This window comes from Dermacentor variabilis, chromosome 3 (genome assembly GCF_050947875.1).
Source record: "Dermacentor variabilis isolate Ectoservices chromosome 3, ASM5094787v1, whole genome shotgun sequence".
In the NCBI taxonomy this organism is placed as follows: Eukaryota; Metazoa; Arthropoda; class Arachnida; order Ixodida; family Ixodidae; genus Dermacentor; species Dermacentor variabilis.
In genome coordinates, this window is record NC_134570.1 from 172,622,830 (window position 1) to 172,639,363 (window position 16,534).

The window sequence follows — 16,534 nt, forward strand, 5'->3', positions numbered from 1 at the left end:
CGCACTCAAGGAATCGCCTTCCCTGCACTGACTTCCTCCGCCGCCACAGAGTAAGAAGTAATAGTCCTTAGCGCTTCAAGCCATAATGCACGTGATTAGATCAAACTGCTCAATTTTTTATAGGATTCCATTAAAATACTACACGGAGTGCGTAATATTCCCGTTGAAACGCAATTCGGGGGTATAGCTCAGAGGTAGAGCGCTCGCTTTGCATGCGAGAAGCTCCGGGTTCGAACCCCGGTACCTCCACGTTGGCTGCATTACTTTTGTTTTTTTTGTACAATAGTGAAAACGATGAACTAATTATTTCGCACTGCGCACATAATAGCACGCAATGCGCACTCAAGGAATCGCCTTCCCTGCACTGACTTCCTCCGCCGCCACAGAGTAAGAAGTAATAGTCCTTAGCGCTTCAAGCCATAATGCACGTGATTAGATCAAACTGCTCAATTTTTTATAGGATTCCATTAAAATACTACACGGAGTGCGTAATATTCCCGTTGAAACGCAATTCGGGGGTATAGCTCAGCGGTAGAGCGCTCGCTTTGCATGCGAGAAGCCCCGGGTTCGAACCCCCATACCTCCACGTTGGCTGCATTACTTTTGTTTTTTTGTACAATAGTGAAAACGATGAACTAATTATTTCGCACTGCGCACATAATAGCACGCAATGCGCACTCAAGGAATCGCCTTCCCTGCACTGACTTCCTCCGCCGCCACAGAGTAAGAAGTAATAGTCCTTAGCGCTTCAAGCCATAATGCACGTGATTAGATCAAACTGCTCAATTTTTGACAGGATTCCATTAAAATACTACACGGAGTGCGTAATATTCCCGTTGAAACGCAATTCGGGGTTATAGCTCCGAGGTAGAGCGCTCGCTTTGCATGCGAGAAGCCCCGGGATCGAACCCCGGTACCTCCATGTTGGCTGTATTACTTTTGTTTTTTTGTACAATAGTGAAAACGATGAACTAATTATATCGCACTGCGCACATAATAGCACGCAATGCGCACTCAAGGAATCGCCTTCCGTGTACTGACTTCCTCCGCCGCCACATAGTAATAAGTGTAGGCCTTAGCGCTTCAAGCCATAATGCACGTGATTAGATCAAACTGCTCAATTTTTTATAGGATTCCATTAAAATACTACACGGAGTGCGTAATATTCCCGTTGAAACGCAATTCGGGGGTATAGCTCAGAGGTAGAGCGCTCGCTTTGCATGCGAGAAGCCCCGGGTTCGAACCCCCATACCTCCACGCTGGCTGCATTGCTTTTGTTTTTTTTTGTACAATAGTGAAAACGCTGAACTAATTATTTCGCACTGCGCACATAATAGCACGCAATGCGCACTCAAGGGATCGCCTTCCCTGCACGGACTTCCTCCGCCGCCACAGAGTAAGAAGTGGTAGTCCTTAGCGCTTCAAGCCATAATTCACGTGATTAGATAAAACTGCTCACTTTTTATACGATTCCATTAAAACACAACACGAAGCACGTAATATACCCGTTGAAACGCAATTCGGGGGTATAGCTCAGAGGTAGAGCGCTCGCTTTGCATGCGAGAAGCCCCGGGTTCGAACCCCGGTACCTCCACGTTGGCGGCATTACTTTTGTTTTTTTGTACAATAGTGAAAACGATGAACTAATTATTTCGCACTGCGCACATAATAGCACGCAATGCGCACTCAAGGAATCGCCTTCCCTGCACTGACTTCCTCCGCCGCCACAGAGTAACAAGTGGTAGTCCTTAGCGCTTCAAGCCATAATGCACGTGATTAGATCAAACTGCTCACTTTTTATACGATTCCATTAAAACACAACACGAAGCGCGTAATATTCCCGTCAAAACGAAATTCGGGGGTATAGCTCAGCGGTAGAGCGCTCGCTTTGCATGCCAGAAGCCCCGGGTTCGAACCCCGGTACCTCCACGTTGGCTGAATTACTTTTGTTTTTTGTACAATAGTGAAAACGATGAACTAATTATTTCGCACTGCGCACATAATAGCACGCAATGCGCACTCAAGGTATCGCCTTCCGTGTACTGACTTCCTCCGCCGCCACATAGTAATAATTGTAGGCCTTAGCGCTTCAAGCCATAATGCACGTGATTAGATCAAACTGCTCAATTTTTGATAGGATTCCATTAAAATACTACACGGAGTGCGTAATATTCCCGTTGAAACGCAATTCGGGGGTATAGCTCAGAGGTAGAGCGCTCGCTTTGCATGCGAGAAGCCCCGTGTTCGAACTCCGGTACCTCCATGTTGGCTGCATTACTTTTGTTTTTTTGTACAATAGTGAAAACGATGAACTAATTATATCGCACTGCGCACATAATAGCACGCAGTGTGCACTCAAGGAAACGCCTTCCCTGCACTGACTTCCTCCGCCGCCACAGAGTAAGAAGTGGTAGTCCTTAGCGCTTCAAGCCATAGTGCACGTGATTAGATCAAACTGCTCAATTTTTGATAGGATTCCATTAAAATACTACACGGAGTGCGTAATATTCCCGTTGAAACGCAGGCTTGTTCGAACGGCCACGTTTGCGATGAGCTCCGCTGGAAACAGCGCATCGGCCCTTGGCCGAGGATCACACCAACCGTCATCTACCGATTCCGGTAATTATAAAGTCGTTCTTCCTCGTCTACCGACTGGCAACACCGTCCTCAATTCAGTCTTCCTGCATGCTGACCTGGCAGGGCGGCCGTATCGAGCCCCGGACTTTCGCGATGCTCTCCTGTCAGTGCTAAATGCAACTGACATACTCGGCGCTGGACAATACGAGATGAGCCATTTGTGGTTGGTGACATGCGTTAATAGCATCGCGAAACAGAAACTTGTCGACAAAGGCGAGTTGTTGGTGAAGGGCCTCAAGTGCCTTGTCATTGACCCTGAATGCAAGAATATCAAGATGAAGCTTCTTTGGCTTCCCCCACACCTCGAACAGAGACGGATTGTTGAAGCGCTAGAGCCATATGGCACAGTGCAGTCCATCACGAGAGAAATGTGGCGGTGTGACGGCATGGAGGGCTGGCAAATGACTAACCGAGACGTGGCGTTCACATTGAAAGATGGCGTTTCTGCCAGTAATCTGCCACATCTGTTGAGCATATATGGCCACCAGTGCCTTATCTTGGTACCTGGCCGACCACCACTTTGCCTCCGGTGCAACAGAGTTGGGCATATCCGGCGACAATGTCGAACACCACGCTGCAGTAACTGTCACCGCTACGGTCACCCTGCAGATGCATGCGTCGGAACCTACGCTGACAAGCTTCGTGGGAATAGACCAGCTGAGGATGATACCATCACCGATCATCTCATGGACGTGACCGAAGTTGTGGATGCAACTGGAGAAACACTCCCTGAGACTCATCGACAAGAACAGATTAAGCCGTCATCGGCTGACATTAGCCTCAGCCAGAAGCCTGCGAGCGAGGATGAGACGAAGGCGCCTGACGACGAACCATCTGTGTCATGGGCAGAATCGCCACCAGTTCAAGATCGCCCACCGTCAGTGGAATCTGGATCGATGTGCGAGGCCGCTAAGAAGCGTCCAGCGCCATCTGACAATTCATCGCCCTCGGGAAAAGAGGCTCGCGTTCCCAAGGTGTCAAAGTTGACAAAACCGCTCCGGGGAACGCCTACTCCTGCAGATGTCCCGTGTGTTAACGTGCACCATAAGGCCCATTGTGCATCACCTCATCAAGAAGGGAGTGGTGCACCTCTGGAGCAGTGTTTAGACGCTGCACCTACATAGGTAATCATGGCGGGCGCTCTTCCCTTCCATTTTGGCACTTTAAATGTCCGTGGCTTACGAAGTAAGCGACGGCAAGTACAGCTTCTTCATTTGTTACGCAATAGAAAATTAGACATTGCTGCTATCCAAGAAACAAAGATTGAATCCGATGAAAACACAGAAGCAGCTCTATCTCCATTCCTATCTGACTATAATGTTTGTGTCAGCCATGCAGTCGGCGTTTCCGCAGGCTGTATGTTATTTGTTAGAAAACATTTACCATGTGATTTGCTACATTTGTTTACAGATAGGGAAGGGCGCCTAATCTGTTGCGATATGGATATCAGTGGTATGAGCTTTAGATTTGTGTGTGTTTATGCTCCGAACAAGTTACGTGAACGCGAGTGCTTCTTCTTATCTCTAGAACATCATTTCTGTACTGGTCGCGCATTGGTCCTCTTTGGAGACTTTAATTGTGTATGTAAGGCGCAAGATCGTACGTCACTGAAGCTGAGACATGATCCAAGTAGTGATGCATTGCAACGCCTGATATGTGATTATAAGCTTGTGGACATTGGCGAAAATGAAAACGCAGGATGTCGATATACGCACTTCCAGGGCACCTCGCATGCAAGGCTTGATCGAATTTACGTTTCACTTAGCGCACTACCTCTTATATATGGTTACACTGTGCACCCTATATTCTTTAGTGACCATTGCCTAGTCTCAGCATCGTTTGGCAGCCGTCGGTATCAAAGTCGGCGTATGTGCTGGGAGCTGTGGAAGTTTAATAACCAATTACTTTCGCGTGAGTGTTTCTTAAATCGTGTTACTGAGCTTATAGCTCATGCATCATGCCGCAAGGACTTGCCACTATTTGCTGTGTGGGAATTATTCAAACAGGAAGTTAAAATGATAGCTATCGAAGAATCATCAATATTGGCCTTTGAAAAAAAGAATAATTACAAAACATTGTTTAAACTTCTGAGTGAATTGCATGAGCTTGAATGCCTACATCCGGGTCAATATATTGATGATATTCATAAGGTCAAGGCACAGTTACAAACTTTGAACGCAGAAAAATACAGAGGTGCACTAGTGCGTGCGCGAGAGCAGCGTTTCCTGGAAGAACAGCCTTGCAGTAGGGCCCTTGGTGATGAACACCGACACGCGCTGTCTAAACAAATCCTACATATAGAGTATGGTGGAATCCTTGTTAATGACCCTACTCTAATAACTAAAGCGTTTTTCGAGCATTATCAAAAACTATTTCGAGACCACAAGCCATTGGATACAGATGCTGCCAAAAAATTGTATCGTTGCTGCCCCAGTTAAATCAGGATGATTACAATTACACAAATGAAAACATTGATATCAATGAGGTAACTTCATGCATCGATTCGTTAGCGAAGGGCAAGACGCCCGGCCCCGATGGCCTTACTGCCGAATTTTATCAGTGTTTTCGTTCCCTCTTATCACCATTATTACTTCAGGTGTACCGTGAGGCCTTGGAAGTAGGTTACCTAACCACCACAATGTACGAAGGACACACCGTCCTTATAGCCAAAAGCGATGATGAGACTAAATTGCAAAACGTTGACGGATATCGGCCTATCTCCTTATGCAATGTTGATTATAAAATTTTTGCTAAGGTATTAGCTAACCGTTTGCAAGTTGTAATAAGATCTGTGGTCGGTGATCATCAAACATGTGGCATCAGAGGCCGGTCCATTCAGACGAACATTCATGTTGCGAGATCGGTGCTAGAGTGTGTAGCTGAGGGGTTTGGACAGGTGGCAATGGTACAGCTAGATCTGGCTAAGGCGTTCGACAGGGTAAATCACTCATTCCTGTTTACTGTACTAGAGCATATAAATATCGGGTCCCTGCTCCTTAGAGGCGTCAGGATATGTTATGCTAATGGTTCAACGAGGCTGATAGTGAATGGCTCTCTCTCCGATTCGATTAGGCTTGCATCATCAGTACGACAAGGATGCCCTTTGTCACCGCTCCTGTTCTGCTTGTATTTAGAACCACTTTGTATGAGCATTGTTAATGAACAAAATTTCCAAGGGTTTAAATTACTCACTAATGAGGTTCGGGTTCTTGCGTATGCAGACGATGTGGCCTTTTTTTGTACAGATAAAGAGAGTGTGATGACTGCTCTTGCAATTACAGAAGAATATTGTGCGGCTTCTGGTGCAAGCGTTAACTTTGAAAAAAGTTCAGGTTTTTGGTTTGGATTATGGGCCACAATGCCATCACATTACGCAGGCATTCAATGGAAAGAAGATCTGCGTTATTTAGGTGTGCCTCTCTCACAGTATAGAAATAGCAACGCTCATTGGTCGGGAGAAGTTGGCAAAATTCAACGTAAAGTGAATTCATGGCGAGGGCGGAATTTGTCAATGTTCTCTCGTGCTGAAGTGTGTAACGTTTTCTTAGCTTCCCGTCTTATGTATGTGCTGCAAGTACTGCACTGCTCACGACTTCGCCTTCAGGCACTGCATCGCGTATTTGCAACATTTATTTGGAGTTCCAGTTGTGAATCGATGCGGCGCGACAATCTGTTCCTCCCTCTTGAACGTGGTGGTCTAGGATTAGTCCACCTCTTCACCAGGGAAATTGTTTCACGCCTGTTTTTCTTTCGAGACAATGACCATCCATTTTTGCGTGAAATGTTGCAACTCCGTTTAGTTCATTATATTCCTAATATAGTAGTGTCATCAAATGCCAAAGATGTCCCACAGGCCCCTTGGGGCTTTCTTAAGGAGGTTGTTGACACATTTCTTTTCTTGAAAGTTAGATTCAGCCTGGAGTACGTGTTCACTGCGAGTCGAAAAGCAATTTCTGCGGCACTGGTGGACTCTATTTTCCCAGATCCTTTGTATCGTGCACCTTATTTAAACCGACCTTATCAGGATGTACTTAAGCGCGTCCGAAAAATGTGTGTACCTCCTGGAGTAAAAACATTTTTCTTTAAATTACATTCGGAAACACTCCCTGTTAAAACTTGGTTGAATTCGAGGGGTTGCTTTGTGGCGTGGTCAACAAACTGTCGGCTCTGTCCACGTGCCGAAACCATAGATCACTGCTTCATAGACTGTAGGGACGCTGTATTCTTTTGGGACATTCTCCAACGGACGCTCAAAAAGGACATTGACATGACCCCATATACAATTAGGTTTCTACCGTTTAAGGTTACGGGTGGTCCTCCCTATGACATGTTCATAGTACTTGGTTTACATAGCCTATGGAGAAGTAGACTGTGACCGCCATGCCGAAAGCCCGCGATCTACAAAGTCCTTCTTTCGCGAAAGTGCTGCTTATGTAAGAAGTGTCTACGCTGCGCAGGAACCTCCGCCAGACTGGATGCTCTTGTTGGATGCATGTGTGTGTTTGCCTGAGTTTTAAGTGTGTAGTCGTGTCCACTTTGTAATACACCTTCAGTTTTCTTTTCCATGTAATAAAGAAAAAAAAATTCGGAGGTATAGCTCAGAGGTAGAGCACTCGCTTTGCATGCGAGAAGCCCCGGGTTCGAACCCCGGTACCTCTACGTTGGCTGAATTACTTTTGGTTTTTTGTACAATAGTGAAAACGGTGAACTAATTATTTCGCACTGCGCACATAATAGCACGCAATGCGCACTGAAGGAATCGTCTTTTGTGTACTGACTTCCTCCGCCGCCACATAGTAATAAGTGTAGTCCTTAGCGCTTCAAGCCATAATGCACGTGATTAGATCAAAGTGCTCAATTTTTTATACGATTCCTTCAAAAAACTACATGGAGTGCGTATATTCCCGTTCAAACGCAATTCGGGGGGTATAGCTTGAGGATTCTGCTTCCGGCCGCCAAGCGTGACGGACGTATGATGACGGGCTCCGTTGGAGGGGCTTCAGCGGCCAGTTCTGGCCGCGGTAACGGGGCTATGGAAATGGAAAACGACCAGCAGATTGTTCTGCCAAGTGTCCCAACCGGGCGTTTAGTTTTAAATACTGTTTTTTTTTTGCACCCGGATATTAGGGCCCGCCCGTGCTGGGTGGAAGATTTTCGAGACGCGTTGACTAGGCAATCGCTTCTCTCGGACGTTATCGCCCTGGGTGCGTATCGGATGAGCCATGTCTGAGCCATAACGGTCAAGGATGCGGATGCCATTAAGAAGATTGCAGGCGTCGGTGAGCTGCGCGTCAAAGAACGCCGCTGCATGGTTATCGACCCGGCGAACCAGGACGTACGTCTCAAGCTCCATTGGCTGCTTCACACCGTGCCGGACGAGGACGTGCGTGTCGCGCTTGCACCGTACGGGAAGGTCTTCGAGGTGGCCCGGGAGCGCTGGCGTGTGCACGGCGTGTCAGAGAAATGCTCAACGAGCAGGATGGTCACGCTGAAATTGAAAGCTGGCGTTAAACTGGACGACTTGCCGCACCAGCTTAACGTTGGGGGTGAGTTGGCACTCGTCGTTGTGCCTGGAAGGCCTCCGTTATGTCTTCGCTGCCGAGGTACGGGACACATTCGTCGGGAGTGTAAGGTACCGCGATGCGGAGCTTGTCGACGTTTCGGTCACGAAGACGGTGAGTGCCCCCGTACTTATGCGAGTATCGCCGGCCCTGGAACCAGTGAAGATGCCTCGGAGCATTTGATGGATGAGGCGGACGCAGAAGAGGCAGCGAGGACAACTGGAAAACGGGGACGAAAGATGGGCCTTCTTTTACGCCTCTGGTTAAGCAGAAGACAACGTTGACGCCTCCTGCAGTGGTGGCATCTCAGCTAGCGCAGCGTGGCCCCCAAATCGACAGCGGTCACAGTGCGGTGGCCGCTACGAAAGTTTCGCTGAAAACCCCGGACTGCGTGGAGCCTCGCATTGGCGACGCCATGGACGCCGACGATGAAGCGGCTGCCCTAACCGCTGGAAAACGGTCCCGCGAAGAGAGCGCCGGAGAGAACCTGCAGCCTGGTGGTAGTATCAGTGGGGAGCCGCCTCTAAAAACGACAGGAAGTCGACTTTCGTCGTTGAAGCCGCAGCCAAACCTCTTGGCCGAGTCACGGAAGGGTGTTCTGTGGAATGTCAGCGTCGGTTGTGTGTCGACCGACACAGTGTTTTTGGCTGACATTTCGAGTTTGCGCGCATGCAAAGTGGAGGATGTGACGAGGAAGTGCCTCAGACCACTTCGAGACAAACACCAGACAACCCTTCTGGGTGGCCAGACAGATCCCCCGAACGTCATTGCGGAACATCAGTCGGGAGAACCACATGGTCGACAGAGGTAGGCATCATGCGGAGCACGCCCCTTTTTATTACGCAAACGTATGGTAGTTGAGCTAAGAGCCCCATTGCGTGTAGCAACTTTGAATGTTAGAGGGCTGGGAGCACGAAGGCGGCAATGTCAGCTTAATCGCCTGCTCATTGATAATGACCTTGACCTAATAGCTGTGCAAGAATCAAAGATAGAGTCGCAAGAACACGCTAACCGCATGGTGCCCACTTTCCGCGCCAACTTTGAAGTGTGTGTGTGTCACTCCGTTGGGACATCGGGTGGATGCCTCCTCTTCATTCGCAACACACTAGGTATAAGTGTGGAGTCTGTAATTGCATGTGAAAGTGGCCGCCTCTCGGTTGTTGATTTTTCTTTTTCAAGCTTACACTGGCGCTTTGTATGTGTTTATGCCCCCAATGTTGAAAGTGAACGTAAATGTTTTTTTGATTCCATTGAGCCGTTCTTGAATTGTGACAAGGTGCTGCTTCTACTGGGAGACTTTAACTGCGTCTGTGCTGCTACTGACCGAGTGAAGTGTAGACCAGTGAGGGATAAGAGCGCGGAACTCTTGATTGAACTTGTGCGCGATTATTTATTGGAGGACGTTGGAAGTGTGTTTTCGGCTGGAACACGGCTTGATTACACATACTTTCAACGCGACAGTCACGCAAGATTAGATAGGCTGTATGTTTCCCCCCCCCCCCAAGAAGTAAAGAAAGCCTTAGGAGCTATGCAAAGGGGGAAGGCAGCTGGGCAGGATCAGGTAACAGCAGATTTGTTGAAGGATGGTGGTCAGATTGTTCTAGAGAAACTGGCCACCCTGTATACGCAATGCCTCATAACCTCGAGCGTACCGGAATCTTGGAAGAACGCTAACATAATCCTAATCCATAAGAAAGGGGACGCCAAAGACTTGAAAAATTATAGACCGATCAGCTTACTGTCCGTTGCCTACAAAGTATTTACTAAGGTAATCGCAAATAGAATCAGGAACACCTTAGACTTCTGTCAACCAAAGGACCAGGCAGGATTCCGTAAAGGCTACTCAACAATAGACCATATTCACACTATCAATCAAGTGATAGAGAAATGTGCAGAATATAACCAACCCTTATACATAGCTTTCATTGATTACGAGAAAGCGTTTGATTCAGTCGAAACCTCAGCAGTCATGGAGGCATTACGGAATCAGGGTGTAGATGAGCCATATGTAAAGATACTGGAAGATATCTATAGCGGCTCCACAGCCACCGTAGTCCTCCACAAAGAAAGCAACAAAATCCCTATAAAGAAAGGCGTCAGACAGGGAGATACGATATCTCCAATGTTATTCACAGCATGTTTACAGGAGGTATTCAGAGGCCTGGAGTGGGAAGAATTGGGGATAAAAGTTGATGGAGAATACCTTAGCAACTTGCGATTCGCTGATGATATTGCCTTGCTTAGTAACTCAGGAGACCAATTGCAATGCATGCTCACTGACCTGGAGAGGCAAAGCAGAAGGGTGGGTCTGAAAATTAATCTGCAGAAAACTAAAGTATTGTTTAACAGGCTCGGAAGAGAACAGCAATTTACAATAGGTAGCGAGGCACTGGAAGGGGTAAGGGAATACATCTACTTAGGGCAGGCAGTGACCACGGATCCGGATCATGAGACTGAAATAACCAGAAGAATAAGAATGGGCTGGGGTGCGTTTGGCAGGCATTCTCAAATCATGAACAGCAGGTTGCCACTATCCCTCAAAAGGAAAGTGTATAACAGCTGTGTGTTACCAGTACTCACATATGGGGCAGAAACCTGGAGGCTTACGAGAAGGGTTCTGCTGAAATTGAGGACGACGCAACGAGCTACGGAAAGAAGAATGATGGGCGTGACGTTAAGGGATAAGAAAAGAGCAGTTTGGGTGAGGCAACAAACGCGGGTAAACGACATCTTAGTTGAAATCAAGAAAAAGAAATGGGCATGGGCCGGGCATGTAATGAGGAGGGAAGATAACCGATGGTCACTAAGGGTTACGGACTGGATTCCAAGGGAAGGGATGCGTAGCAGGGGGCGGCAGAAAGTTAGGTGGGCGGATGACATTAAGACGTTTGCAGGGACAACATGGCCACAATTAGTACATGACCGGGGTAGTTGGAGAAGTATGGGAGAGGCCTTTGCCCTGCAGTGGGCGTGACTAGGCTGATGATGATGATGATGATGATGATGATGATGATGATGATGATGTTTCTGCTGATCTCGTGCCACTATGCACAGCCTATGATGTAAAACCTGTGTCGTTTAGCGATCATTGCCTTGTGAGCGCGACTTTTGGAACGAAGGGAAGGAAATCACGCTTTAATTGGTACCTTTGGAAACTAAATGAGAAAATTTTAGACGATGAAGGATTCGTAAAGGAAATTAAAAGCGATCTCGATGGTCTACTAGCTGAGCAAGCGGACTGCTTTACCGTTGAATGGGAAAGTTTCAAAGAATGAGTGAAGCTTAAAGCTATAGAAAAAAGTAGCGCAATTCGGTATAAACAGAAAGAAAAAGAAAAGGAACTTCGCGAACAGCTCGAGTGCTTGGTTAGCATGAAAAAAAATCAGCCAGGAAATTTTATTAAAGAAAGAAAAGACGTGAAGTGTCAGATTGAAACAATTGACACTGACAGGTACAGAGCAGCAATAATACGCTCAAGGAGCGATAACTTATGGGCAGGCGAAGCGCATACAAAGTGGGCGCTATCAGATGAAAAGCGGTACGCTTGCCAGAAGGAAATCAAGCAATTAAGATACGAGGGGCACATTACAAGCGACCCTAGTGAGATTCAGCACGCTATTACGGAATACTTTGCTGAACATTTTAGCAATAGGCGCGAGCATGCGCAAGGGTTTGAAGGTGATTTCCTACGACTAATGCCAACACTCGACGATGATGTAAGAGAGCGTCTTGAATTGCCTATTACTTTGGAAGAGATCGTGAAAGCAATAGATAATCTTCCGTCTGGAAAAGCTCCGGGGCCAGATGGGCTGAACGCTGCCTTCTATAAAACCTTAAAACATTATGTTTCTCAGCTCTTGTTACAAGTGATAACAGAAGCCTATGAACGCAAAAAAGTACCATTGTCCTTTGGTACTTCACACATTGTACTTATTCCCAAGTCTGATGATCCGGAGAAACGAATGTTAGTTGGTTCCTACAGACCTATCAGCCTCACTAAGGTCGACTACAAGGTGTACATGAAGGTACTAGCCAGACGACTTCAGAGTGTAATCGACAAATTACTAGGGCCGCACCAAACCTGTGGCATCAAAGGTCGCAGCATTGCAACAAATATACATGTGGCCAGAACCGTATAGGAACGTGTTGACGTGCTTGGAAGCCAGGTAGCTATGATACAGCTGGACTTGGCCAAAGCGTTCGACCGCGTTTCATATGACATTCTGTTTTCCATTCTAGAGCATGCTAACCTGGGTAGCGTAATAGTAGAAGGAGTAAAAATGGCGGACGCAAAACTGTATGACACGCATTATAGTTAATGGTGACCTTACTGAGCGCCTCACAGTGCGTTCTTCGGTGAGGCAAGGTTGTCCGCTCTCTCCCCTGCTTTTTGCAGCGTATCTAGAGCCTTTATGTCTGGCCATTATCAACAGTGATTACGTCACGGGTTTCAAGCTGCAATCTGCTCAGGTGAAACTTCCTGCGTATGCGGATGACATAGCGGTATTTTGCACAAGCAGAGAAAGCATTTGTGAAGTTACAAACACTCTGGAAAGGTTTTGTAACCAGACTGGATGTCAAGTAAACTGGGAAAAAAGCTCTGGATTTTGGCACGGGCAATGGGATATTACACCGCAATTTTTCTCACGGCTGCAATGGTCTCCCATGCCAACGCGATACCTTGGTGTGCCCCTAGAATGTTATCGCGATCCCAGCTCACTTTGGAACGAAGAGATGTTAAGGGCGAGAGAGAAAGGGGGAGCATGGCAAGGAAGGAATCTATCAATTTTCTCACGTGCCTTTGTCTGCAATGTTTTTCTCATTTCAAAAATATGGTACCTCATGAATGTGCTGTGTGCTTCGCGGACCTCTATTCAAAAATTGCATCGTATATTTTCCGTCTTTCTTTGGAATTCGACCTGGGAAAAAACGAGGAGGACGAACCTGTTTCTTTCACTGAAGGGTGGAGGCCTTGGACTGGTTCATTTGTTTTTGCGTCAAGTGGTATCACGCTTCTTTTTCTTTCGTGATCAAAATGACATCTTCTTAAGAACGGTTATACAAGTCCGATTGCAGAGGCTACTCCCAAGAAACATAGTGTCCTCTGGTGAAAACATGTGCGGTGCTGTAACCGGATTTTTGCGCGAGGTTGTGCTTTCATGTAAGTTGTTAGAAGTGTGTTTTTCCCCAGACTATTTGTACAGTGTTTCCAAGAAAAAGCTGTACAAAGATCTTGTGGATAGGATGCTGCCTGTGCCATTGTACCGTGCGTCTTACCGTGGAGGCCCAGGGCAGAATATTTTAAAGCGAGTGAAGAAGATGCCAGTTAGGCCAGGCGTGAAAACATTCTTTTTCAAGTTACACTCTAATACATTACCTGTCAGAATGTGGCTTCAAGAAAAGGGAATCTTTGTCCCTTGGACAACGAACTGTCTGTTATGTAAGAGGCCAGAGACAGGCGAACATGTTTTTCTGGACTGCTGGGACGCGATATTCCACTGGGACGTCCTACAGAGAACTATAAAGAAAGAGTTACCACTAGACCCTTACGGTATCAGGTTTTTACCGGTTGATCACGAAGATGTACCGTATGATTCGTTCATGCTTCTTGGCATCCACAGCCTGTGGAAAACACGAATGCAAGTAAGGCATGCAGATATTAATACGCGCAGTGCACGTGAAAACTTTATTGAAAGCGCCGCTTACCTTCGCGAATGTATCCGGGCACAGCATGACCCACCTCAGTGGGTAACACTTCTGGATGATTTAGTGAGTTTGAAGAAAATTTAACTTTGCTCGCCTCACCTCAAGCGTAGCTGAAGTGCTTTATCGTTTGTGACTTATTGCTCCTCATGTGAACATCGGAAATAAAAAAAAAAAATCGGTGGTATAGCTCAGAGGTAGAGCGCTCGCTTTGCATGCGAGAAGCCAAAAGGGTTCGAACCCCGGTACCTCCACGTTGGCTGAATCACTTTTGCTTTTTTGTACAATGGTGAAAACGATGAACTAATTATTTCGCACTGCGCACATAAAAGCACGCAATGCGCACTCAAGGAATCGCCTTCCGTGTACTGACTTCCTCCACCGCCACATAGTAATGAGTGTAGGCCTTAGCGCTTCAAGCCATAATGCACGTGATTAGATCAAACTGCTCAATTTTTGATACGATCCCATTAAAATACTACACGGAGTGCGTAATATTCCCCTTCAAACGCAATTCGGGGGTATAGCTCAGAGGTAGAGCGCTCGCTTTGCATGCGAGAAGCCAAAAGGGTTCGAACCCCGGTACCTCCACGTTGGCTGAATCACTTTTTTTTTACAATAGTGGAAACGATGAACTAATTATTTCGCACTGCGCACATAACAGCACGCAATGCGCAGTCAAGGAATCTCCTTCCGTGTACTGACTTCCTCCGCCGCCACATAGTAATGAGTGTAGGCCTTAGGGCTTCAAGCAATAATGCACGTCATTACATCAAACTGCTCAATTTTTGATACGATTCCATTAAAATACTACACGGAGTGCGTAATATTACCGTTCAAACGCAATTCGGGGGTGTAGCTCAGAGGTAGACCGCTCGCTTTGCATGCGAGAAGCCCCGGGTTCGAACCCCGGTACCTCCACGTTGGCTGAATTACTTTTTTTTTTGTAGAATAGTGAAAACGATGAACTAATTATTTCGCACTGCGCACATAATAGCACGCAACGCGCGCTCAAGGAATCGCCTTCCGTGTACTGACTTCCTCCGCCGCCACATAGTAATAAGTGTAGGCCTTAGCGCTTCAAGCCATTATGCACGTGATTAGATCAAACTGCTCAATTTTTGATACGATTCCATCATATACTACACGGAGTGCGTAATATTACCGTTCAAACGCAATCCGGGGGTATAGCTCAGAGGTAGAGCGCTCGCTTTGCATGCGAGTAGCCCCGGGTTCGAACCCCGGTACCTTCACGTTGGCTGAATTACTTTTCTTTCCTTGTACAATAGTGAAAGCGATGAACAAATTATTTCGCACTGCGCACATAATAGCACGCAATGCGCACTCAAGGAATCGCCTTCCGTGTACTGACTTCCTCCGCCGCCACAGAGTAATGAGTGTAGGCCTTAGCGCTTCAAGCCATAATGCACTTGATTAGATCAAGCTGCAGAATTTTTGATACGATCCCATTAAAATACTACACGGATTGCGTAATATTCCCCTTCAAACGCAATTCGGGGGTATAGCTCAGAGGTAGAGCGCTCGTTTTGCATGCGAGAAGCCCCGGGTTCGAACCCCGGTACCCCCACGTTGGCTGAATTACTTTTTTTTTGTAGAATAGTGAGAACGATGAACTAATTATTTCGCACTGCGCACATAATAGCACGCAATGCGCACTCAAGGAATCGCCTTAGGTGTACTGACTTCCTCCGCCGCCACATAGTAATAAGTGTAGCTCTTAGCGCTTCAAGCCATTATGCACGTGATTAGATCAAACTGCTCAATTTTTGATACGATTCCATTAAATACTACACGGAGTGCGTAATATTACCGCTCAAACGCGATTCGGAGGTATAGCTCAGAGGATTCTGCTTCCGGCAGCCGAGCTGAGCGGTCAGCAGGATCATGGGCTCTAGTGGAGCAGCGACAGCGGCCACTTTTGGCCGCGGAAATAGGCTCAACGATGATAAGGATTATGCTTTTATTTTGCCGCAGCTGCCTAAAGGACAACTGGTGATTAACACCGTATTTTTGCACGGTGATGTACGTGCGAGGCCGTACAAGGTGGAGGATTTCAGGGATGCCCTTCTGCCGACGGGCCTGCTGCCGGATGTGGTATGCATAGGGGCGTACCAAATCAACCACGTCTGGGCAGTGACCCTCTGCGATGCAACTGCAACGAAAAGGCTGCTTGCCCTGAAGGAACTTCAAGTGAAGGGACGACGGTGCCTCATCATTGACCCGCAGGACCAACATGTGAAGCTTAGGCTTCACTGGCTGCTCTACGGCGTTGCCGACGAGGACGTCCGGACGGCTTTCGCGGCTTTCGGCAAGGTGGAGGAGGTGAGCCGGGAACGGTGGCGCGTTAAAGGCATGGGAACCAAGACCTCAACCACCAGGACCGTCCTTCTCAAGCTGAAGGCCAGCGTGAAGGTGGAAGACCTCCCACATCAGATCCGCGTCGGTGGAGAGTTAGCCTTGGTCGTCGTTCCCGGTCGACCGATGCAGTGCCTGCGCTGCCACGGCACGGGACACGTCCGCCGTGAGTGCAGAGTACCGCGTTGTACCCGGTGCAGACGTTTCGGCCACGTCGACGCTGAATGCGTGAAGTCCTATGCCGCTGTGACAGGCCC

General features: G+C 47.4%; 1 protein-coding gene and 12 non-coding genes across 13 annotated transcripts; all 13 read left to right on the plus strand.

Annotated features, from left to right (window-relative positions):
- Positions 1–177: 177 nt before the first annotated feature.
- Positions 178–249, plus strand: TRNAA-UGC (transfer RNA alanine (anticodon UGC)). Its single transcript has one exon. It is a non-coding gene; the product is annotated as a tRNA-Ala (tRNA).
- Positions 250–514: 265 nt separating this feature from the next.
- TRNAA-UGC (transfer RNA alanine (anticodon UGC)) lies at positions 515–586 on the plus strand. Its single transcript has one exon. It is a non-coding gene; the product is annotated as a tRNA-Ala (tRNA).
- A 599-nt stretch (positions 587–1,185) lies between these two features.
- TRNAA-UGC (transfer RNA alanine (anticodon UGC)) lies at positions 1,186–1,257 on the plus strand. Its single transcript has one exon. It is a non-coding gene; the product is annotated as a tRNA-Ala (tRNA).
- Positions 1,258–1,522: 265 nt separating this feature from the next.
- Positions 1,523–1,594, plus strand: TRNAA-UGC (transfer RNA alanine (anticodon UGC)). The gene has a single exon. It is a non-coding gene; the product is annotated as a tRNA-Ala (tRNA).
- Positions 1,595–1,857: 263 nt separating this feature from the next.
- TRNAA-UGC (transfer RNA alanine (anticodon UGC)) lies at positions 1,858–1,929 on the plus strand. The gene has a single exon. It is a non-coding gene; the product is annotated as a tRNA-Ala (tRNA).
- Positions 1,930–2,191: 262 nt separating this feature from the next.
- On the plus strand, positions 2,192–2,263 carry TRNAA-UGC (transfer RNA alanine (anticodon UGC)). The gene has a single exon. It is a non-coding gene; the product is annotated as a tRNA-Ala (tRNA).
- A 286-nt stretch (positions 2,264–2,549) lies between these two features.
- LOC142574911 (uncharacterized) lies at positions 2,550–3,761 on the plus strand. The gene has a single exon (XM_075683906.1). It carries the CDS (start codon positions 2,550–2,552, stop codon positions 3,759–3,761), a length of 1,212 nt encoding a protein of 403 aa, XP_075540021.1.
- Positions 3,762–7,224: 3,463 nt separating this feature from the next.
- Positions 7,225–7,296, plus strand: TRNAA-UGC (transfer RNA alanine (anticodon UGC)). Its single transcript has one exon. It is a non-coding gene; the product is annotated as a tRNA-Ala (tRNA).
- Positions 7,297–14,081: 6,785 nt separating this feature from the next.
- On the plus strand, positions 14,082–14,155 carry TRNAA-UGC (transfer RNA alanine (anticodon UGC)). Its single transcript has one exon. It is a non-coding gene; the product is annotated as a tRNA-Ala (tRNA).
- A 263-nt stretch (positions 14,156–14,418) lies between these two features.
- Positions 14,419–14,492, plus strand: TRNAA-UGC (transfer RNA alanine (anticodon UGC)). Its single transcript has one exon. It is a non-coding gene; the product is annotated as a tRNA-Ala (tRNA).
- A 258-nt stretch (positions 14,493–14,750) lies between these two features.
- TRNAA-UGC (transfer RNA alanine (anticodon UGC)) lies at positions 14,751–14,822 on the plus strand. Its single transcript has one exon. It is a non-coding gene; the product is annotated as a tRNA-Ala (tRNA).
- Positions 14,823–15,082: 260 nt separating this feature from the next.
- TRNAA-UGC (transfer RNA alanine (anticodon UGC)) lies at positions 15,083–15,154 on the plus strand. Its single transcript has one exon. It is a non-coding gene; the product is annotated as a tRNA-Ala (tRNA).
- Positions 15,155–15,417: 263 nt separating this feature from the next.
- On the plus strand, positions 15,418–15,489 carry TRNAA-UGC (transfer RNA alanine (anticodon UGC)). The gene has a single exon. It is a non-coding gene; the product is annotated as a tRNA-Ala (tRNA).
- Positions 15,490–16,534: the final 1,045 nt, after the last annotated feature.

Excerpts from the sequence above, each read along its gene's own strand:
- LOC142574911 (XM_075683906.1), top strand. The coding sequence starts at position 2,550 with ATGAGCTCCGCTGGAAACAGCGCATCGGCCCTTGGCCGAGGATCACAC.